The sequence below is a fragment of the Heteronotia binoei genome, chromosome 1, assembly GCF_032191835.1.
Source record: "Heteronotia binoei isolate CCM8104 ecotype False Entrance Well chromosome 1, APGP_CSIRO_Hbin_v1, whole genome shotgun sequence".
NCBI classification, from domain to species: Eukaryota; Metazoa; Chordata; class Lepidosauria; order Squamata; family Gekkonidae; genus Heteronotia; species Heteronotia binoei.
The window spans coordinates 234,269,662-234,292,441 of record NC_083223.1 but is presented as its reverse complement, the minus strand read 5'-3'; the positions used below and the strand labels follow the sequence as shown (position 1 = coordinate 234,292,441).

The window sequence follows — 22,780 nt, the reverse complement described above, 5'->3', positions numbered from 1 at the left end:
GGACGTTCTTCTTAATGTTGAGCCGGAAACTCTTTTTATTTAATTTCAACCCATTGGTTCTAACTTCTGGGGCCACAGAAAACAATTCCACGCCATCCTCTATATGACAACCCTTCAAGTACTTGAAGATGGTGATCTTATCATATTTCAGCCGCCTCCTCTCCAGGCTAAACATGCCCAGCTCCTTCAACCTTTCCTCATAGGACTTGTTCTCCAGACCCCTCACCATCTTTGTTGCCCTCCTCTGGACCCGTTCCAGCTTGTCTATATCCTTCTTAAAATGTGGTGTCCAAAACCAAACACAATACTCCAGGTGAGGTCTTACCAGAGCAGAGTAAAGCGATACCATCACTTCACGTGATCTGGACACTACACTTCTGTTGATACAGCCCAAAATGGCATTTGCCCTTTTAGCTACCACATCACACTGTTGACTCATGTTCAGACTTGGCAACTCTAAACCAAGCCGTTGACATCCATCAAGGTCAGTGTTGTCTACTAAGGCTGGTACTAACTCTCTAGAGTCTCAGGTGGAAGTTTTTTGCAACAAATATTTCCTAATCTGATCCTTTTCGATGGCGATGCCCCATTCTGCATGCCAAGAAGATGTTCTGACATTGAGCTACTGCTACCACCCCAAAGTATGTGCTCTGCCTCTAAGTCGTAGAGTTGATAGTGATATAAAGAAAATAAAGATGCTTCTTTCATACCACATTTGGCTCTTTTAAAAACAGTACATAAGAACATAAGAGAAGCCATTTTGGATCAGGCCCGTGGCCCATCCACTCCAACACTCTGTGTCATATGGTGGCCAAAAATCAGGTTCCATCAGGAGGTCTACCAGTGGGGCCAGTGTCCATCTCCGATCTCAGAGAACTGAGGGTGGTATATAACAGAGGTGGTGTGCATATATACCACCATAATTTCTGGGTCCTGGCAAAAAGGTGTGAAAAACCTCAGCTTGAGACCCTGGAGAGCCGCTGCCAGTCTGAGTAGACAATACTGACTTTGATGGACTGAGGGTCTGATTCAGTATAAGGCAGCTTCATATGTTCATATGTACAAAGCCTCTTATTTCTTTAAATTTTCCTTAAGAGTAGTGCAGAATATTTTAGTGCAGATACCTCCACAGATATTTTTGGTGAAGATGTCTCAAGTTTTGTTAGTTTGTTGGATTACATCTTTGGGAGTAGAAAATCTAGATTCTGATGCAGAATTAGAGAGTTGGGAGCCCCTAACTGACAGAACTTGAAGATTCAGTGTGCTAGGTCTCCACTACAGTAGATGGTAGCCTTTGGCAGAACTGCTTGGTTAAAGTTATTGAGTGAGCTTGTGGCAGAGAGACAAATTCCAGAGGGTTCAAAAATGGAAATGCTAGGGGACTCGTGGGGAATATCCCTGGATATTCAATAATAGTCTTAAAAGTTTCAATACTTCAGCACAATAGCTTCAGAGGAAAATTCCAGCAAGGAACTGCTAAATTGAAATTCTTATGCAGATTTGATACTGTCAGAGTTGGATTTAACAAGGACTTGGAATGGTTAGTTCAGTATGAAAAATGTGTTAACTTGTTTCTTTAAAATACTTCTATGCTGCTGCTTCAGAAGCATTTCAAGCCAGCTTACAGTTAAAAAACACAGGCCATTAAAAAAAGTTTAAATTGTTCCTCCTTACATTTTATATATACTATTTTGATTCTTCATACTTTCCTAATTCATTAATAGTTCCTAGTTCATCAGTACCTGGGATTGTCCATACCTACCCAGAGTAAATCCTTTTCTCTTCTGACTGAATCTCATTTTCATCTGTACTCTATAATGTAACACCACACACCTTGTCCTGGAAAACTGGGGTTTCTGACTTCATTTTATACCAACCGTTCTTGTCAGGAGCTAGTCAGGGAGACACATGGAAAGTTTATCCATGTCATGGAATGAATGTGGGTTCCCAGGTTAGAGTACTCACTAGGTACCAATCATTCATCAGAGACAAGCTGGCTCAAAGGAGCAACCCTTTATTTTCAAGGAGCTTCAACTGGCCATAAACACTGCAAAAAGCTGCAAAATGCAGCCTTAGCTCCAGTCCATTGAAATACATTGCAGCACAAAGTTGCAAGGAAAACACGGAAAGAGTTTTCCATTAAGATCTGTGGGTACATAGACCTCAAAGAGTGCATAGACCTCAATGGAAAATCCATTCTGTGTTTTCCTTGCAGCTTTGCTTTTCTTGAAGCAAAGACAAGGCAGAAGGAACTGGAAATGCCCCTCGCAACAATGGAGCTTCAAAGGGTTGTCAGAACTTAAGAACTTCAAACGGATCCCATACTTGGTTACAAAGCTAGGATTTTATTAGAGAGAACTAAGCACTGGAAGAGGCAAGATAACAGTGATGGCGAGAGCCAGCACCAGCACAATTTTATACACGTAAAACAAACATCTCACAAAGCCCCAATTCACACCGTTACAGGCACATCTGTCTTCCCACCATCGCTATCAGTAGAGAGGATGCCTCCCTACTTCGAAGGCCATGTTGCTCGGCTTCAAAGGGTCCCAGGATGAGAATGTACAGAGACATGACATAACTCATTCTACAACCCCAAATATTTTGGATACCAGTGGGGCAAGGTTAATTGCTATTCAAGCATTCTGGGTCAAGCAAGGGTTACAACATGGAGTCAGTTTGGTTCAGTAACAAATCAGTTCTAAATCACAGTAAAAATACATTGTAGCATTGGTCACATTATAGGGGACCAGCAGTAAAGATACAAGTTCTGACATACTGCCCCCCCTAAGCGCCCCCTCCCGCGGGGCCCGCCTTGGGCTTGTGCGGGTACAGTAGGTGAAACTTTTTCAGCAGTTGCGGAGCGGCTACATTCTGAAATTCGACCCACTCGTCACAGCTCGGGGGGAAGTGTTTCCACCTGATCAAATAATACAGTTTCCCCCTTTTGACTCTGGAGTCCAGGATCTCCTGGACCTCATGGTGACTCTGACCCCTCACTGTCGTCGGAGGGGGCGGTGGGGCCCTGGGATGGAAGGACGTAGCACCAGGGTCTTTCCGAAGCAAGCTGCAATGAAAAACAGGATGGATCTTACTTAGAGATTTGGGCAGTTCGAGTTCCACGGTCACTTTGTTAATTACCCTTTTTATTTTAAATGGGCCCAGGAACTTCAGTGCGAGTTTGCGACAGGCCTGGGGAAGGGGAAGGTTTTTTGTGGACAGGAAAACTGTATCCCCCACCTTCAAGTCCCACTCTTGGGAGTGCTTTTTGTCAAACTGCTTTTTGTAGGCTTTTTTCGCTTCCTCCAGGTTTTCCTGAATACCCTTCCAGCCTTCACGGAGGCCCTCCCACCATTGCTGACAGGAAGTGGGTTCGGCCGGGCTGGCGGGGAGGGCGAGAGTGGGAAATGGTTTGCCCTCGTAACCATTGATAATTTGAAAAGGGGAGGTTTTGGTTGAGCTATGGAGGCTGTTGTTGTAGCCGTATTCTGCAAAAGGGAGGAGGTCCACCCAGTTGGACTGTTGGAAGTTAATGAAGCAGCGGAGGTACTGTTCCAGAAGGCCATTAACCCTCTCCGTCTGTCCGTCCGACTGGGGGTGGTAGGCAGAGCTTAGCCCCTGCTCGATACCAGCTAGTTTGCAGAACTCCCGCCAGAAGTTGGCAACGAACTGTGTCCCGCGGTCACTAATGACCTTGTCCGGGAATGAGTGTAGGCGTACAATGTGGGTGAAAAAGAGCTGGGCGAGTTTTTTGGCCGTGGGTAGCTTTTTGCATGGGATGAAATGGGCTTGCTTAGAAAATGTGTCGACCACGACCAGGATGACTGTTTTGCCCTGTGAGGGTGGGAGTTCGACAATGAAATCCATGGAGACTACCGACCACGGTCTGGAGGCGGTAGGAAGTGGAACCAGGTGGCCTGGGGGTTTACCCCCCCTTCTTTTTGCCATGAGGCAGGTGGGGCACGAGAGGACAAATTCAGAGACATCTTTCTTAATTTTCGGCCACCAGAACTGGCGGGTGAGTAAGTTGAGGGTTTTGACATAGCCAAAGTGGCCGGCCAGGCGACTTGAGTGACAGCGCTCCAAGACCTCTTTTCTGAGGGGGTCGGGCACATAGATTTTTTCATTGTGCAGCCACAGCCCGTTGTCGGCTTTAACCAAGTTAGGTGGCCGGTCGGTTTCCTGGTTGTATTCTGAGAGGAATCGAGGCAGCAGATCTGAATCCGGGGGGCTGGTCTGCCTGCCTGAGCGGGTGGTGACCCCCCCCGAGATGGCTGAGGGGGAAATTAATGAGTCCACTACCTCCTCCCGGAGACTGTCGTGTTGGGGCATGCGAGAGAGGGCATCTGCTAAAAAGTTCTTTGAGCCTGGGATGTGTTTCAGCACAAAGTCAAATTTAGCAAAGAAACCTGCCCACCGGATTTGTTTTGCAGTCATTTTGCGGCGCCCGGTGAGGGCTTCAAGGTTTTTATGATCGGTCCAGATTTCAAAGGGCACTCTCGCTCCTTCGAGCCAGGAGCGCCAAGTTTTCAGGGCAAACATGACTGCAAACGCCTCCTTGTCCCAGACTGACCAATTTCTTTGTTCGTTGGAAAATTTTCTTGAGATATAGGCACATGGACGGAGCACCCCATTTTCCCCCCTCTGCATTAGTATGGCTCCTACTGCGGCGTCGGAGGCGTCGCATTGGACCACGAAGGGTTTCCGCTCGTCAGGATGAGCCAACACGGGTTCGGAGGTGAAGAGGCGTTTTAATTCATTGAAAGCTTTTTGGCACTCGGGCGTCCACGTTAGGCGCGCGCCCGGTTTTTTCGCCTCTTCACCCTTCCCTTTGGTTTTGAGAAGTTCTGTGAGGGGGAGCATGACGGTGGCAAACCCCTTAATGAAATCGCGGTAAAAGTTAGCGAACCCGATAAAACTTTGTAACTGCTTGCGGGTTCGAGGGGGCTCCCAGTCTAGTACCGCTTGGACCTTTGCGGGGTCCATGGCCAATCCCTCCCCCGACACCCGGAACCCCAAATAGTCCAATTCGTTCTTGTGGAACTCGCATTTTGACAATTTAGCGTACAGTTTGTGTTTGCAAAGGGTGCGTAACACTTTTCGGACCAGGGGCACATGAGACTTGAGATCTTGTGAATAGATAATGATGTCATCAAGGTACACCACCACCCCCTTAAACAGGAATTCCCGTAGTACTTCATTGATAAAGTTCATGAAAACACCAGGAGCTCCCTGCAGTCCAAAGGGCATGACTAGGTACTCGAACTGTCCCAGGGGGGTGTTGAATGCCGTCTTCCACTCATCCCCCTCTTTGATGCGGACGCGGAAGTACGCGTCTCTGAGATCAAGCTTAGTAAATACTTTGCCCTTAGCTACAGTGTTCAACAGATCCTTTATCAACGGGATCGGGTAGGCGTTGGACATGGAAATCCCGTTTATCGCACGAAAATCTGTGCAAAGCCTAAGAGACCCGTCCTTCTTCTTTCGGAAGAGGACGGGGGCGGCATGGGGGGCAGTGGCCGGCCGTATGAAGCCGCGCTTAAGGTTTTTGTCCAAAAACTTCCGGAGTTCAGCCTTTTCCGCCCAACCCATGGAGTACAATTTCGCCTTGGGAAGCTGTTGCCCTGGGATCAGCTCGATGGCACAGTCCGTAGGGCGGTGGGGGGGTAACTCGTCCGCTTCCTTCTCGCTAAACGCTAATCTCAGGTCTTGGTATTCCTTGGGGATCGAGGCGACCTCCTCGAGAGTGAGGCACGCCCGCATGTTCTGGGGAGGAGCGTGCGGCCCCCATTCGGGGCGCCAGTGGTGATGCTCGCACCTCCAATCCGGGAACCGGACGATCTGTTCCTCCCACCTTATGTCTGGTTGGTGGCGGGCGAGCCAAGACGAGCCCATCACCACGTCAAAAGAGCAAGAGGGGGCAATTACAAAAGTTTCAATCCCCCAATGCTCCTCGGTTCCTACCGGGACTGCCTGAGTCTCTAACGCACATGGTTCCCCTCTCATGGGCCCCCCGTCCATCTGCTGGAACTGCATCGGCTGCGGTAGGGGGGAAGTGGCTAATCCCAACGCCTCAACTAGGCGGGGGGTGATCAGTTCCCTGTTACACCCGGAGTCGATCAGCGCTCGGGCGTGCATGAATCTCTTTAGGTTAGGGTTGAGGAGGGTAACGGCCATAAAAAGTAAACCCCCTGTTGCTCTCACCGTGAGGAGTGCCGGCTGTTGCTGGACCTGCTTTGCGGCACCCATTAAAGCAGGTCGCTGTCGTTTCCCGCCGACTCGGTGTCGTCCGATTCCTCGGTCGATTCTTCCACGGTAGCCAATTCGGTGGTAAAATCCTCATCAGTCGCCAGGGAAGTGGCGACAGAGCCCCGGCTGGGCTCCTTCGAGCGGCCGCTCTTCTTCTTCTTCGGCCCCGGGGTAGTTGTCTTCGCCGCGGGTGGGGCGGCACCCACTTTCACTGGGCAGTTGGCAGCGAGATGATTTGGGTCTCCGCATTTGAAGCACTTGCGAGCAGGAGACGGGGTGGAGGTCGCCGGTGCCTTCCTCCCTTCGGATTTAGTCGGTGTGAGTTTCGCCGCCTTCTTTGCCAGCTGCTGCCGTCGCATCCCCACATGTTGGAGGTTGGTTTCCACCTCTCCGGCCAGCTGGATCCATCCGACCAACGTGTCGGGTCTCCCCTGACTGTAACAGCGGTCGAGGATTGTCGGGTTCAGACCATTGATGAACGCGGTATATTTCATGACCTCGTTCCATCCCCTTGCCGCCGCGCAGTACCCCAGGAACTCGGTGGCATATTCGCGGGTTGAGCGGTTGCCTTGCTCGATGCGTTGTAGGGCGGCGACAGCCTTCTCCTCCCGTAGAGGGTCGCCATACTGGCGGAGCATCGCGTGCAGGAACCCCGCCACTGTAGCTAGTTCGGGTTTTCTTCCCATGAAAAGCCCGACGTACCACTTGCGGGCCGCGCCTCTCAGTCGGGACGCGATGTGGTATACTCGGCTGGCTTCGGTCGGGTAATCCGCACCCCAGTGGGTGAAGAACGTGTCGCACTGAATGGTGAAGTACTCCACGTCCTCCGGATTCCCATCGAAAGTAATCTTCAATTCTCTTCCTCGACCCTCGGCCCCTCCCGGGGCTCGCGGCACCCCCGGCGGCGGCGCGGGGCCCGGTAGAGCCGGCAGGATCGGGGCGAGTGGCGCCGGGACCCCTGGGGCGGGCAGGGCCGGCAGCGCCGGGGCAGCCGGGGCCAGCGGGGCTGGAGGTGCCGGGGCAGGCGGAGCCGGCAGCGCCGGAGCGGCCGGAGCCGGCGGCGCCGGGGCGGCCGGAGCCGGCGGCGCCGGGGCGGCCGGAGCTGGTGGGGCCGGGGCGGCCGGAGCCTGCGGCGCTGGGGCCGGCGGAGCCGGCGGGGCTACGGGCGGTTGTCCCAGCGGTAGCCCTCCTATCGGGATTCCCAGGACCGCAGTTTGCAAGGTGCAGAGCTGGTCGTAGATCGCGCCCAGGTTCTGCTGCAGCTCCTCGGCCATCGTCACGCGGGATCGATGCACGTCGTCGTGTATCTCCCGGACCCAGTCGAACAAGTCGTTGCGAAGGGTCCGGATCTGGTCGTCTCCCCCTCGGGGCGCCGGACCCTCCTCTTGGTCGCCGTCGCCGTCTCCGGCTCCCCCTTCGCCCAGCATGCTTCGGTACCGCTGCTCCGCGGCGTCGATTGCTGCCGTGGACTTCCGCGGGCTCCAGGTTCGCGGGGCTGGGAACGCTGCGTCGACCGAGAAAGGCGCGGGGACCTTGATCTTGCGCCGGACTCCCGTCACATTAGGGTCGAGCGGCGGGTCCTCTGTTGGGGTGGTGGGCTCTCCGTCGTCTGGCACTTTTGCCGCCATCGGGCCAAGCCTCCAGTACAGATAAGCCGCTAACAATGGGATCACTGTTATAATGTCAGAACTTAAGAACTTCAAACGGATCCCATACTTGGTTACAAAGCTAGGATTTTATTAGAGAGAACTAAGCACTGGAAGAGGCAAGATAACAGTGATGGCGAGAGCCAGCACCAGCACAATTTTATACACGTAAAACAAACATCTCACAAAGCCCCAATTCACACCGTTACAGGCACATCTGTCTTCCCACCATCGCTATCAGTAGAGAGGATGCCTCCCTACTTCGAAGGCCATGTTGCTCGGCTTCAAAGGGTCCCAGGATGAGAATGTACAGAGACATGACATAACTCATTCTACAACCCCAAATATTTTGGATACCAGTGGGGCAAGGTTAATTGCTATTCAAGCATTCTGGGTCAAGCAAGGGTTACAACATGGAGTCAGTTTGGTTCAGTAACAAATCAGTTCTAAATCACAGTAAAAATACATTGTAGCATTGGTCACATTATAGGGGACCAGCAGTAAAGATACAAGTTCTGACAAGGGTGAGGACAGAAGGAGGAAGAGGGGAAGAAAAGAGCCCCATGGGCCTGATTAAAGCCCTGGGCAGGCTGGGTGTGGCCCTCAGGCCAGGAGTTTGACAGTCCTGGCCTAAAGCCTTATTTTAAAAAAAATGAAAGCTGGGAATTCAGAGAACTTGATGCCTATTTTGGTATAACAGCATGTTGAGATAATGTTATTAAACTGAAAAGTAAAAAAGAAAGGCCTCTTTGGTAGGGAGAGGAAATGGCTGCTATGTGGGTGGGACCAGGAAATTCAAACTTGTCCACCCACAAGGCAGGCACCTAACTTTTGCTGTAGTCTTTCCCAAAACTTGCTAGTAAAGCAGGTTTCAGAAAGATTGGAGGAAAAGCAATGAAGCCCTGGGAGGAGAATGAATGCATCACAATGTTGTGAGGAAACAGGAAAAATACCCACTTCCCAACAGCACTGAACTCAGGTCAAATAACCCATGTGGAAACACCCAAAGAAGGAAGAGCCACAACCTCTTAACTTTCCTCTGGTTAGATAACAAAAGTGAAGCTGATAGGGAATTCAAAGTTCTGCCAACATCTGCTTGGAATGCTGGCTTGGTAGTATTTAGTAGTAGGGTTTTAAAGCACATGAAGCTCAGAAAGCTTGTTGTTCCTTCATTTAACCTTCAGTGATAGCTTTAGGGAGAGAGTAGTCTAGATATAGAGGCAGTGTCATATAATGGTTAGAGTGTAAGAGTGGGGCTGAGGAGACCAGATTCAAACCGCCCTTTCAGCTGTGAAGACCTTAGGCTAACCACTCTGACTTAACCTAGCCTACCTTGCAGAGTTGTGAGGATAATATGGGGAGGGAAAAATCGTGCCATGCTGCCCTAAGTTCCTTGGGGGAAGACTGGCATAAAAATGTAACGGATAGAAATGTGAGAATCAATTCTGGGAAACTATATATTTTTTGTTTAAAGTTTTATGGCAGTGTCAGGATTTGAACCTGAGTATACCAGATCCTAGTCTAGCATTCTTACCAGTACACCATGCAGTGTTATGAATGGATTTTAAACACCATTTTGACAGACACTCTTTATATGTCTTTTTGTCCAGCTGTGGAAAGATACTGGTACAGACTTACTGCATTGCTAAACCACAAAACTGTCCTTGCAGACTATCACCAAGTTGCCCTTTGTCTTCAGGTAAGTTTTCCAGCATCTGTTTGGTGCTGCCATTCCAGATTCCTGGAATTCTCTTTCAATTCAATTCATGTGCAGGTGTGCCATGATTTTCAATCTTTTTAATGTGCCTCCTCTTGGGAATATTTTGTTAGACCCAGTTTAAATGAGGTCCTAGTGGACATGAACAGTTTCCCATGTACTGTTGTGTGTGCCCGGTGTCTTACTTGGGTTTTGAGCTGGTTCTCCAGAGAAGTGGTATAGACACTTTCTAAATAAATAAACAAACAAACAAACCCTTCTGCCCTACTGTCATGTTTGAATCCTGCCCTGACAAGAACTATAGGAGGTCTGAAACACGATGAACAGAATGCCCTTCTTCAAATTCATGCATCCATCTGACAGATGAAAGAGCATAATATGTCTTCTGATGGGATAGCTGAGGAAAATCTGACAGATGAAATAGTAAAATATGTCTTCTTTTTCCTAATAGTTTTACAGTATGCAAAGCTCTATGGTTTGGTATGATCTCTTTCAATTCATTTTATACTGATGCTTGACATGTTACTTGCATTTTGAATATTCACTTACTTGTTTACTGATTTTACTTTTCTTTCTGTATATCTATGAGTTTTTTCAATAAATTTTTGAAAAGCTAAAAAAAATGCCTTCTAGTGGGGTAGCTGTTTTTTATCACATGCAAAAACCTCTGTTAAAAATAAAGTGTTTTTCATTTTCCTTTTAAGATTCATGATGGTGGTGTTCACATTCCTTCTTTCTGCTTTGATGCTCACTACAGCACACTCACAGGAAACAGAAGAAACAATCACATACACGGTAAAATTTAATATGAAAAGAGAGATCTATATTGTATGCACAAGAGTTTCTTTTTAAAATAGCAATCCAATAAGCTAGCCAAAAGTGATTAGTGCCCCCTTTGATGGAGCTTAGGAATCTTAAAGAGGTAGCTCTGTGGCTGTGAAATTCCCTCCCAAGAGGGAGTTCAGGCACTCTCAGTTGTTAAGCCTGATCAAGACATGCAGCCAAATTTGGTGGGGAAGTGTTGAGGTGATAGAATGGACGGTACCACTTTAGGCTACATGGGAGGAATTCTATTTTTTGCAGTTCCTCTACATTAATTATTCCTTGTCTACGGAAAACTACTGCACCATTTGAGAGGCTACTCAATGCTCTTTAAACTTTGTATACTATTTTGTAAATTTGTAGGAAGATTATTTTTAATGAGGAAGCATTGAAAATGTGGCTACACCCACTTTTGGAAGTGGTACAGCTCAGAACTCCTCTGCTTCATTGTGTTCAATGTGTAGACCAGGCCTTAGAAGGGTTATTTTAAAAGCTTCTGTTTCTCCAAGTCTTTGGGCTGACCTGTTTGTTTGTTATTGGCCTCTGGCTGCCTTACCAAGATTTGAGGAGAGAGGGCTTGCATTCATGTTTGTGTGTTCTAATATTTATGCTTTTTAAAAAAAATTGTGGGTGCCTTTGTTGGGTGGGAGGACAAGGTGTATGCTTCAAATAAGTTATTCAGCTGCACAGATTCTTCCCTTTATCTTGAATTCCCACTGGGCACTGCCTCATAGTGTCATCTGTTCCTTCAAGTCCTTTCCAAAACCCACCCATCCCTTCTTCATCCCTGGCTTAAAGGAAGTCTGAATATAAGTAATTTCCTTACCTTTTTTCCCGTCAGCCTTGTCTCATCTCCCACTTCTCCTCCTTGGGTCAGTCACATTCCTTGAAGGAGCTGCTATCTCAAGAGCAGTTCTTGAAAGAACTCTTTCAGCCCCACCTACCTCACAGGGTGTCTGTTGTGGGGAGAGGAAAGGAAAGGAGATTATAAGCTGCTCTGAGACTCCAAGTGAAGGGTGGGGTATAAATCCAATTTCTTCTCTCTTTCTCTTCTTCTCTGCCTCCTGTTTATCTCCCCTGTTATCACCATTTGTGATGTATTCACATTGGGTCAGAGACCTTTCTTCTTGCATTGCATTGTAAAGTGTCTCATTTCGTGGTAGAGATAACAGAATAAATAAATATCCTTTGGGGCCAAATTCCAGTTCTGTTTAAAACTGCAATTAATGCCCTTTTCCCTTCCTCAGAGGTTTTGTAACAAAAGTGAGATCTGGTTCATTGACAGACATTTTGCTGGTCATCCACAGCAGTGCAGTCACACTGATGTTAATGGGCTTTCTCTAGCATAGACTCTTTGCAGCCTTTGTCGACTTTAAGGCTGCCTTTGACCTGATACCCAGATCCAGGTTATGGGATAAGCTTGCAGCCTCGTCTATTGACAGACGGCTGTTGTTACTAATGGTTAGCCTTTACAGTAATTTGGGCTTCAGGATAAGATGTTCATCTCAGGGCCATTTAACTCAACTAATTTTGGTGGACAAGGGTGTTAGACAGGGTTGTGTGCTCGCCCCTTTGCTTTTCAATTTGTATATAAATTCACTTTTAATTTCCTTTAATGATTTGGCTTTACATCCCCCCAAGCTCGCTGATCGGCATATTCCAGTTTAAGCATATGCTGACGATGCGCTTATACTATCCAGGACACAGATTGGTATGTGAAGGGCCCTTCGCCATCTAGCCCAGACTAGTTTGCAGGAAAAGTTGGAAATCAATCTAGATAAAACCAAGGTTCTAGTTTTCGCTAAACGTTTTAGGGCTCATTGATGGTTTCTTAATGGCAAACCCATCGAGCAGGTAAAAATTATAAAATATCTGGGGGTGATTTTTCATTATCAGGGAAAGTGTTTGGCACATAAGAACTATGTTGCGCAATCTGCGCAAAGAACAGCTGATGCTATCTACCGTTTTTATATCTCCAAAGGGGCCAAATTCTTGCCTGCAGCACTAAGGTTGCATACTGCAAAGACTAGTGTTCAGTTGCTCTATGGCGCTGAAATTGTCCCCTATTTAACCACCAAGCTGTTGGAGACAGTACAAACTAAAATCCTGCGCAAGTTTCTGTTTGTTCCTAGCTGTGTGCCAAATACCGCCATTAGATTAGAAGCTGGCGTCCCAAGCATCGAGATGTCTATGTGGTTAAAAACCTTTTGCTATTTTTTGAAGGTTCTTTCAAAGTCAGATGGTCTTCCCCATCTGATTCTTTTAGACCCTTTTGTGGGAACCTGGGAGAAAAGATGTCTAGACCATTTCAGACTCTGTGATCTCTCCCCTGAGTCCTTAGCAATGATGGAGCTGAGGGACGCGAAAGAACTGCTGCATATGAGGTTGGTGGAGCTCGAACTGAGATCTGTCAGAGCTAGTCTTTCTGCGCACATTTTCTTAGGGAAGCAAGCCAAAGTACTATCCCCGGCCAGTTATCTTTTCAATATTACTATCCCAAAATATCGGATAGCTTTTTCAAAAGCACGGCTCAATGCACTTTTTTCATCGGTGCTTTTGGGTCGTTACGCCGGGCGCCCATATCTGGAAAGATTGTGCCCCTGCAATTGCAACGAGGTTGAAACAACTTCCCACATTGTTTTGCAGTGCCCAAACTTCAAGGACTTGAGGGCTAGACTAATCTCTCCGATTCTCGGACCCTTGGCGGGCTGGAAGGAGGATGAGCAAATTGCCTTCCTCCTGTCTGATGCTCATTCTGATGTTTCTTCTAAGATTGCCCGTTTCTGTTACGCTGCTCAGTTGGAAAGGAGGGAAATTAAGAGTGTAAATCTTGGTTATGGGTTTTAACAATATATGTAACAGCAGGAATTAGGAATTTTATGTAAGAGGTGATGGGTCTGTTTCTGTTTTTTATGTTTTGTTTCTGTTTTGTTTGTATTTTTACGCTGGTCAGATGACCGTGAATAAAGTACTACTACAGTGCAGTCACACTGATGTTAATGGGCTTTCTCTAGCATAAGTCATCTGTGAATTTAGTCCCCCTCCCCCTGCAGCATCATTAATTGGGTGTGACTTCTGTTGTACATTAAGCAGGCATTGGGGAGATTCAGTAAGTTTGCTGTGTTCCTTTGGGCTTGGGGGTTTCCTTTCGTAGCTACAGTAACTCCAGTTGTGTCAACTCAGAATGTTGTCATTCCTTCAGAGAGCTGGAATTATAATGTAATTAGCTGTCCTCTTGCCCCCTTGTTACACTGGAGGCCTGTTTGCCTCCAGCTTGTTTCTGCATTTGGCAACGGTGAGCATCACCTGTGAATAAACAGGGAGGGGGGGAGTTTTTAGTTTCTACTGCTGATTTAAGCTTCATGAGTAACAAAGCTGTTCAAAAACAACCGCAGCCCCAGTAGATTGAGCAACGCAGTTGTCAACAGGCTGGGACAGATCCGTAGCTGGTGCAAGCTCTGCAGATGCCTACCAGGTTACAGCAGGGGTGAACTTGACTCATGATGACAAGCTAATTTATTAACTTGAGCCTTTTTTTTTCCATAGTGCTGTGAGAATGTTGCGTTAGCACAGCAGACTCATGCATGCCTGTGTTGTAGGGTCAGTTCAATCCACCAGAGCTTTAAATGGGTACCAAATACTGTTCCCTGGCAAAGTGAACAACTGGCTTATCATTGAGGTTCATGCTGGGGCGAGGAGGAGGGGATTGTAGACCTTCCAACATTTGAATAGTCTTTTGATAGACTGCAAAGTTGACCCTACCATGATGTTGCTTCATATTTTGGGGCACCATAAATGGGCAGCATATGATCAGTTATTTTGCGAAACATGCTTTAGAGCCAGGGAGGTGCTACTTGGATTTTCTGTTTGAGGTGTCAAAGTATTCTACACTGATCCCTCACTGACAATTTGTTTGTTGCTCACCTATACAGACTGCTAGAATAGAATTTTTGCATTCTCCCTCTTGCTGAACAAGAAAAAAAACCCCTTCACCTTGAATGTTAGTATAACTAGCTGAAAACTAGACTAGGAACCTATACCCCAATATACAGATTTGTTTTTGTGTTGAGTACCTGTATGCCATCAAATTCTAGTTGCCAAAGTTTCATTGTTGTGAAAGTGATAATTCCTCAAGCCTGGTTTAAACTGGTTTAAACTTTATTTGGTCTCAGTAATCTTAGTTGGAAGATTAGGAGGAAGGAGAAATATTACGGATTGCTGAAATTGTGCTAGATGTCATTTGATGGAAAGGAAGATTGAATTCTTTAAAAAATATATCATTACTAAAATTTCTTAGGCATCATTTGCATGAAGGTAGGTTAGGCTGGATCATCGTGCTCTTCTGGAGATGCAGCTGAAGGTTCAGAGTAGCATGACCGGCAAGGTTGGACAGCATCCCAGTAATCAAGGATGTTTGATAGGCTCACAAACTAAGATCCAGATTTGGCTAGCACTCAGAAGATAAGCAACAAGAGTGGATTAACAACTGTGGAAATAACATGAGTGATAGAGGCTTACTGGGGAGGGGAGAAGCAGATCATATTACCTGGGGTCCTCCAAAACCTGGAAGATGGCCCTAAATAGCAGCAAGTGCATGTGGCATTTGAAAATATATTTATTCATTAATCGGCTTATTCACTGTGTGTTGACTGTTTTGCTTGCTTGTCTCTGTTTAACATGCAGCAATGCACAGATGGCTATGAATGGGATCCTGTCATGCAGAGATGCAAAGGTAAAGTCAACGGTTGGAAGTCATTCATTGCAATAATCATGTTAGCAAGAAGTACTGAGAATCCCAGGCTTGCATTAACAATACTATAAATTTAGAACTGAATAGTAATATGATACTGTAATATAGATTCAGATAGGTAGCCATGTTGGTCTGAAGCAGCAGAACAAAGTTTAAGACCAACAAAGTTTTATTCAAGGTATAAGCTTTTCTGCATATCTGAAGAAGTGTGCGTGAACATGTAAGCTTATACCTTGAATAAGACATCATTGGTCTTAAAGGTGCCACTGGACTCAGACTTTGTTCTAATATTGTAATATGTAATATTTTCTATCAACTCCGCAATCTTTTTCCAAGAAAGAATGCTTGATAACTGTTTATGAATTATAAAAAGAAAAAATTCCCCAACAATAACCAGTTCCAAAATGTATGAATCAGATCTGCCATGTAAACCAGCCACTCCTTTTTAAATAGTTCTGACAATAAGATTCTCAAAACTGTTCAACATGCTTGTCATAGCAACAGTGCAGTTTTCAAATCAGAAGCAAAATCACAAATATACACAAGATGCCTAGAATGATCTGTTTCTGATGCCTTTCATAATTTTGTTGCTAACCACAGATATCGACGAATGTGAAATTGTGCTTGATGCATGTAAAGGTGGGATGAAGTGCGTTAACCACTATGGAGGGTACCTCTGCCTGCCCAGAACAGCTCAGATCATAGTAAATAATGGACAACAAGAAGCTGCACCTGATTCTTCGAGCAACCGAAATGGCAACCCCATAATTCGGCGGACTCCTCTTGAACTTCCAGCATCAGGTTTTTCCCATATACAATGTGCAGCGGGATATCAAGCAAGTGATCATAATGTTTGCCAAGGTAAGGAAGTCATCTTATGATTAATTTTAAATATTTTTCTAAAATTACTGAAAATGTTGTTTTGGCCAGTTAACTTAGGGAGCCAAAAGGAGGGTAAATGACAGTTAAAGTTACGATGGTGATGGTTTCAAGTAGAGGTAGGCAGGCTGCATGTCAATATACATATTCTTAAGATATTCTTACGTCTTTGTGAAATTAATTCTAGGAAGGCAGTCTTCAGCCAGTGGATTCTATTACAGCTAGTGTGGAAGATGATGAGTTGCAGCATCACCACTTCTTCCTTTTGTTTTTCTTTTCTGTTTTTTTAACAAGAAGGAAGGAGAAAGAGTTGAGAAGGATACGGATGTGAGAGCTCTAACCTAGAACTTGGGTCACCCAATGATATCATTGGGTGGTAGATTGAAGACAGACACCCCCCCCCCCCAAAAAAGTACTTCATAATGCAATGTATAACTAATTTATGGAATTTGGTGCTGCAAGGTGTTGAGTTTGCCACTGGTTTAATTGGCTTCAATAGAAGATGATTCAAATTCACGGAGGATGTATCTGTCAATGGCTATTAACCAGGGAAGCTAAATGCTTCTCAGTATAGTATGGGGCAGGGGGCAACAACAGAGAAGAACTGTTGGATTCATGCCTTCATTGTGGGCTTCCTAAGGACACCCGGTTGGCCACCAGTGGAAGCAGGATATTGCTTTGCAAGGCTCTTTTAGTGGGGCTGTTCTAATGACATTAGATGGAAAGAGAAAGATGGACATACAATAAAATGTCACAAGTAGAAACCATGTTGCAGACGGAATAAAAGGCAGTGTTTGGAGACCGCTGCTGTACAATGACCAGTATTGGGTTGTGTGCTAAAATGAACTGACCTGTGCAAGAACATTGTCATGTATGTTTAAACTAACATGTTAGCCTACATTTTAATGAGCAGAGATTTAGGTTGTGTACCAGAGGTTATATAGAAAAAGAGTCCCATCACTCTGTGAATGTGTGTGTCAAAGTTTCCTTTTATCTCTTGTGTGACTGCACCAATAGCAAAACCAGTGGTGACAAGCAACAGGCTGCTGCTCCACTGCTGCTGCCCATCCCTCCTCATTCTGTAGGGGAGCAAGATGCCCTGTGATAGGCTGCTTCTTTTTCAGGCTCCTTCTTTGCTGTAAGACACTTCCATTCCCAGCAACAGAGGGAATATGTAATTGCAAACCATTGTTTGCTGCTTTGCAAACTAAGAGAGGAATCCTTTGGCTCACATCCAAGTTGATTGTGTTTGTCCTGATGCCTATCCTCTATCATTACTGTCATGTACTTATTATTAAATGATTTATGTGAAATGCACTCAGTACTGGCCTAATTAATAAACTCTTTTAAGGCAAAGGTCTGAGAGTCATAGAAATCAGTGGATGTTTTGGCAGTTGATTTCTAGGGTACAGATTTTAAGCAGTATGTTTAAATACTGGTTCATGTAAGTCACAAGAGCATCCATTGATGGTAACTTAATTTGAGAGTGACCTGTTTGTGGTACAGGAGACTGGCACTGCCTCAATGAATACTGGGAAAGGAACTACAGCTGTTTAATACAGCTTGTCTTAATTATAGACACTTAACCACTATTTAATATAATTAGATGGGGAGGGTTTTTTGGTTGAAGCCAGAGAATGAAAATAATGAAAAGCCTAAGTTTTGGAAGATTGGTTTGCTGATGTGTGCTTGGATCCCCCATTGGCTTGTGTTAGACAAGTGTTTATGAATCAAAAGAAGCATTTGGCTTAAAGTCTTTTCTTTCACAAAAATGATACACACTAACGGAACAGATGTTAAAGTAAACTATTTATACAAACAATAAAATGGGAAACAGCCTCAAGAGTTTACAGCAGTGTTGCAAGCCCTATTCCTGATTGTGCAAATTTAAAGAAAAAACATTGCTAATATCTTGGGAATTTTTGCCTGGGGGTGGTGGATATACACTCATGTGAATGTTGTTCATTAACTAGCTTTCTCTGAAACTTCAAACCAGATCTGAAGGGTCAGATCCAAGGAACCAGGAAAAGTCCCATAGCTCAGTGAGAAAGGATATGCTTTGCACACAGAAAATCCAAGATATGTTCCTTGAAATCTCCAGTTAAAGGGATATCAGGTAGCAAGACTGGGAAAGTCCTCAACCCCAAAACCATTTTAGTTTGCTCACCTTTAGAATAGGCTATTCTTGGCTGGAAAGGGGGATTATTTGGCAATACAAGGCAACTTCATTGGTTATGCTGATTTTGTGTGAGGAGAGTCAGAGAAGATCTTGGATCAACTCAAGCAAAATGATGAGGCAATTTTTCTTCTTCCTTGTTTTCTTTCGCAAGTCCATGAAGGTTGTGTTTCCCTGAAGACTAGTGGGAATTGTAGTTTGGTAAAGGTGAAGGGAATCCTGTTAAAGATCCCTGCCTCAAACAGGGATTTAAAAAATGAAATGAAAGACGTTCAGCTGGACCCAGCATGATGCTTCCTTCAAGGGCTTCCTTCAAGGGCCTTCCTCAAGCTGCACCTGGGGCAGACCACACCCTTCCCCTGCCCTTGGTATGCCACTGGCCCACATTTACAGGTACTCTTTCATACAACAAATGCCACTCTTCTACTCCTACACAAACAGTGATCACATGTTCAGAGAACCAGTGTGCTTGAGCTTCAATTGTCAATTTGAATTTTGTGTGAAAACTCGGACCGTTTTCGCACTAACCTTGCTCTGACGTTGCTCTGCACCAGGCTTCTGTTTCTCTCCAAAGCAAGCTAGCAATTTTGCACCAGCTTTTCCACACCACCGTTTTGTACTGGGGCAACCCACGATTTGTCATGCAGCAACGTAAACCTGTTTTTTTAAGGTTTACGCTACCACGCAGAAAATCACAGGTTGCCCTGGCGGTGCAGAGCAGCTGGTGCAAAACCGCTAGTTTGCTCCGGAGAGGAACAGAAGCCTGGCACGGAGCAATGCTGGAGCAAGGTTAGTGTGAAAATGGTCTAGGTCTCTACAGTATATATGATTTTCTGAACATACTGCTTTGATTTGAAAAATTCCAGTTTCTGACATAGATTTTTCTTATTGGGGATGTGAGCATAATTGTCTTTTCCCCTAACCATCTTAAACACAATTTGGTACAACTATTACTCTTAACATTGATGCATGGTTTTGAATCGGTTGTCTATAAATGGTACACAAGAGCCAAAGTGAGGCAGTGTTTTAAGTGGGTCCAGGAGGTGCAGTCTGTGGCCCCTCTACTCTCCACCTGGGCAGGTGGAGGCCTGGGCACCTGCAGCTAGAGGATCCCCCCTCCAGCACTGCCCACTTGCTCCTTGTCTGGGGGTGTGGAACTATATAGTGTAGCCCGATCTCTTTAGACCTTGGGAGCTAAGCAGGGTTGGTTCTTGGATGGAAGACCATCAAGGAAGACTTTGCAGAAGAAGGCAGTGCTGGAGGGAGGGACCTCCTTCGTTTAATCATTTGCCTTAAAAACCCTATGGGTCATCAGCTTTGACTTGATGGCACTTTACAGGCACACTACAGGTGACCCAGGTTCAAATACCTGCTTTACCATGGAACCTTGGTGAGTGACCTTTGTTTCTCTTTCTGTGTCTCAACCTATCTCACAGGTTGTTCTAAGGATAAAATGGGTAATGGGCATTTTAAGCTGTGCCTTGCCAGAGAGCTAAAGGGCTCCTGGCCTGTAGCTCTTCGCCTAGGGGCTCTCTAAGGACCAGGAACCCAGATCCCTGATTTCCTTGTTCTCCCAATAAGGTAAGTTGACCCTCTAGAAGGGGAGCCACTTAAACAAACAGCATTTAAAGAGGACTGTATATTTTTTAAAATATATATATATCATGAAGATAGAATGCCGACAGGGGGGTGGGGGCTTTCCAGTGTTTTGCACTGAGTGTCACATGTACAACTATCTGCCCAAAGGACAGAAGTCTTGGGTGTGTGCTCGATGCAAGGAGCTCCTGGTCCTGAGGGAACAAGTTCGTACCCTTGAGGCCAAGGTGACTGCCCTGGAGAAGCAGAGATGGTCAGTTAAGCACTTGGGGAAGACTCTCGGGGGCGTATTAGACAAGCCCCACTCTGAACGTAGCAGCCCCGTTGCTGCCAGAGAGCGTGAGGGTCGAGAGGGAACAGGGCACCGTGCTGAGGATAAGGGGAATGCGCCCTCAGAAGGGACCTCTTCTTCGGTTGGTGAGCGGGAATCCTTTCGCACCAAGGAACAATCCCTGGGCAGGGGAAGAGGGGGGGTTTTGGTAGTTGGTGATTCAATCCTTAGGCAAGTAGACAGCTGGGTGGCGAAACCGCGTACTGACCGTATGGTGACTTGCCTGCCTGGTGCGAAGGTAACGGACATTACGCGTGTAGTAGATAGGCTGATAGAAGTGCTGGGGAGGAGCCTGTGGTCGTGGTGCATGTTGGCACCAACGATGTGGGGAAATGCAGTCGTGAGGTCCTGGAGGGAAAATTTAGGCTGCTAGGCAGGAGACTTAAGGCCAGGACCTCCAAGGTAGCCTTCTCAGAAGTCCTACCTGTTCCACATGCAGGGCAGGAGAGACAGGCACAAATTAGAAGTCTCAATGTGTGGATGAGACGATGGTGTAAGGAGGAAGGGTTTAAGTTTGTTAGGCACTGGGATGCTTTCTGGAACAGGAGGGAGCTGTACAAAAGAGACGGTCTCCACTTGTCCCCGGATGGAACCAGGCTGCTGGTGCTTAAAATCAAAAAGGTGGCAGAGCAGTTTTTAAACTAAATCTTGGGGGGAAGCCGACGGGAGATGAAATGTCTCTGATTCGGGAGGACTCGTCTCAACGAGTTGTCCACTGAGATGGTGACAAACAGTATGGACTCTCTGCCAGAGTCTCGAGGCGGCAGGAGGAAGGTGGCGGGCCTAGCTTGCCTGGGAAATTATAGATGCTTGTATGCAAATACTAGAAGTGTTCGAAGTAAAATTGGTGAAATGGAATGCTTAGTGTTGGGAGAAAACATAGACATTGTGGGAATTTCAGAAACTTGGTGGAATGAGGAGAATCAGTGGGACACGGTGATTTCTGGATATAAGTTATATCGGAAGGATAGGGAGGGAAGGGTTGGAGGTGGGGTGGCTCTGTATGTCAGAGAGGATATACAATCCAGTAAGACTGAGGTCAGAGAATTAGATTCACTTTTAGAAATGCTTTGGGTTGAAATAGAGGGCCCAAAAGGAAATTCAACTATGGGAGTTTGTTATCGCCCACCAAATCAAAAGAGAGAGGACAATTATAATATGATGGAAGGCTTAAAGATAGCGGCTAAACGTAAAAACTGTGTCGTAATAGGTGATTTTAACTACTTGCAGATTGATACGGTCAATATGTGTTCCGGTCGAGAGAAAGAGATTGAGTTTCTTGATGCTCTCAATGACTGTGCTATGGAGCAGATGGTCTCAGAACCTACCAGGGGTGGGACGATCCTGGATTTGGTCCTAAGTAATGCCCAAGACTTGGTGAGAGATGTAAAAGTGATTGCGCCACTTGGGAGCAGTGACCATAATGTTATTGATTTCACCGTTTGTATAAATAGGGAGTTGCCCAAAAAGACCGCCACAACCACGTTTAACTTTAAAAGGGGTAAATTCTCTGAGATGAGGAGGCATGTGAAGAGGAAACTGAAAGGAAAGGTAAATACGGTCAAAACCTTTGGGGAAGCTTGGAGATTATTTAAAACTATAATCCTAGAAGCTCAGTTAAAATACATACCACAAGTTAGGAAAGGCACAAACAGGCATAAGAAAAGGCCTGCATGGTTAACAAACAAAGTAATGGAAGCTGTAAAAGGTAAGAAGGACTCCTTTAAGTGGTGGAAAACCAGTCCAAGTGAGATTAATAGAAGGGAACACAGGCTGTGGCAGATCAAATGCAAGACTGTGATCAGGCAGGCAAAAAGGGACTATGAAGAGCAAATTGCAAAAAACATAAAGACCAACAATAAAAATTTCTTCAAATATATTAGAAGTAGGAAATCAGCCAGGGAGGCAGTGGGGCCCTTGGATGACCATGGGGTAAAAGGATTTCTGAAGGAGGATAGGGAAATGGCTGAGAAGCTGAATGAATTTTTTGCCTCCATCTTCACTGTGGAAGATGAGAACTTTTTGCCCGCCCCAAAACCACTAATTTTGGAAGGGGTGTTGAAAGACCTGAGTCAGATTGAGGTGACAAAAGAGGAGGTCCTACAACTGATAGACAAATTAAAAACTAATAAATCACCGGGTCCGGATGGCATACATCCGAGAGTTCTGAAAGAACTCAAAGTTGAACTTGTGGATCTTCTAACAAAAATCTGTAATCTTTCATTGAAATCTGCCTCTGTTCCTGAGGACTGGAAGGTAGCAAATGTCACCCCCATCTTTAAAAAGGGTTCCAGAGGAGATCCGGGAAATTACAGGCCAGTCAGTCTGACTTCAATACCGGGAAAGTTGGTAGAAACCATTATTAAGGACAGAATGAGTAGGCACATTGATGAACATGGGTTATTGAGGAGGACTCAGTATGGGTTGTGTAAGGGAAGATCTTGCCTCACTAACCTGTTACATTTCTTTGAGGGGGTGAACAAACATGTGGACAAAGGAGACCCGATAGATGTTGTTTACCTTGACTTCCAGAAAGCTTTTGATAAAGTTCCTCATCAATGGCTCCTTAGAAAGCTTGAGAGTCATGGAGTAAAAGGACAGGTCCTCTTGTGGA

At 45.9% G+C, this 22,780-nt stretch overlaps 1 protein-coding gene across 4 annotated transcripts in view; it reads left to right on the top strand.

Moving 5' to 3' along the window:
• EFEMP1 (EGF containing fibulin extracellular matrix protein 1) overlaps nucleotides 1-22,780 on the top strand; it is an 84,522-nt gene that overhangs the window by 10,473 nt on the left and 51,269 nt on the right. For 3 of the 4 annotated variants that reach the window (XM_060249324.1, XM_060249309.1, XM_060249333.1), the window contains exons 2-5: nucleotides 9,506-9,594; nucleotides 10,317-10,407; nucleotides 15,118-15,166; nucleotides 15,785-16,045. In XM_060249324.1, coding sequence (XP_060105307.1) covers nucleotides 10,321-10,407; nucleotides 15,118-15,166; nucleotides 15,785-16,045 — 397 coding nt within the window. In that variant the 5' untranslated portion in view covers nucleotides 9,506-9,594; nucleotides 10,317-10,320. The remainder of the gene's footprint in view (nucleotides 1-9,505; nucleotides 9,595-10,316; nucleotides 10,408-15,117; nucleotides 15,167-15,784; nucleotides 16,046-22,780) is intronic. The other variant, XM_060249317.1, reaches the window with a different exon arrangement.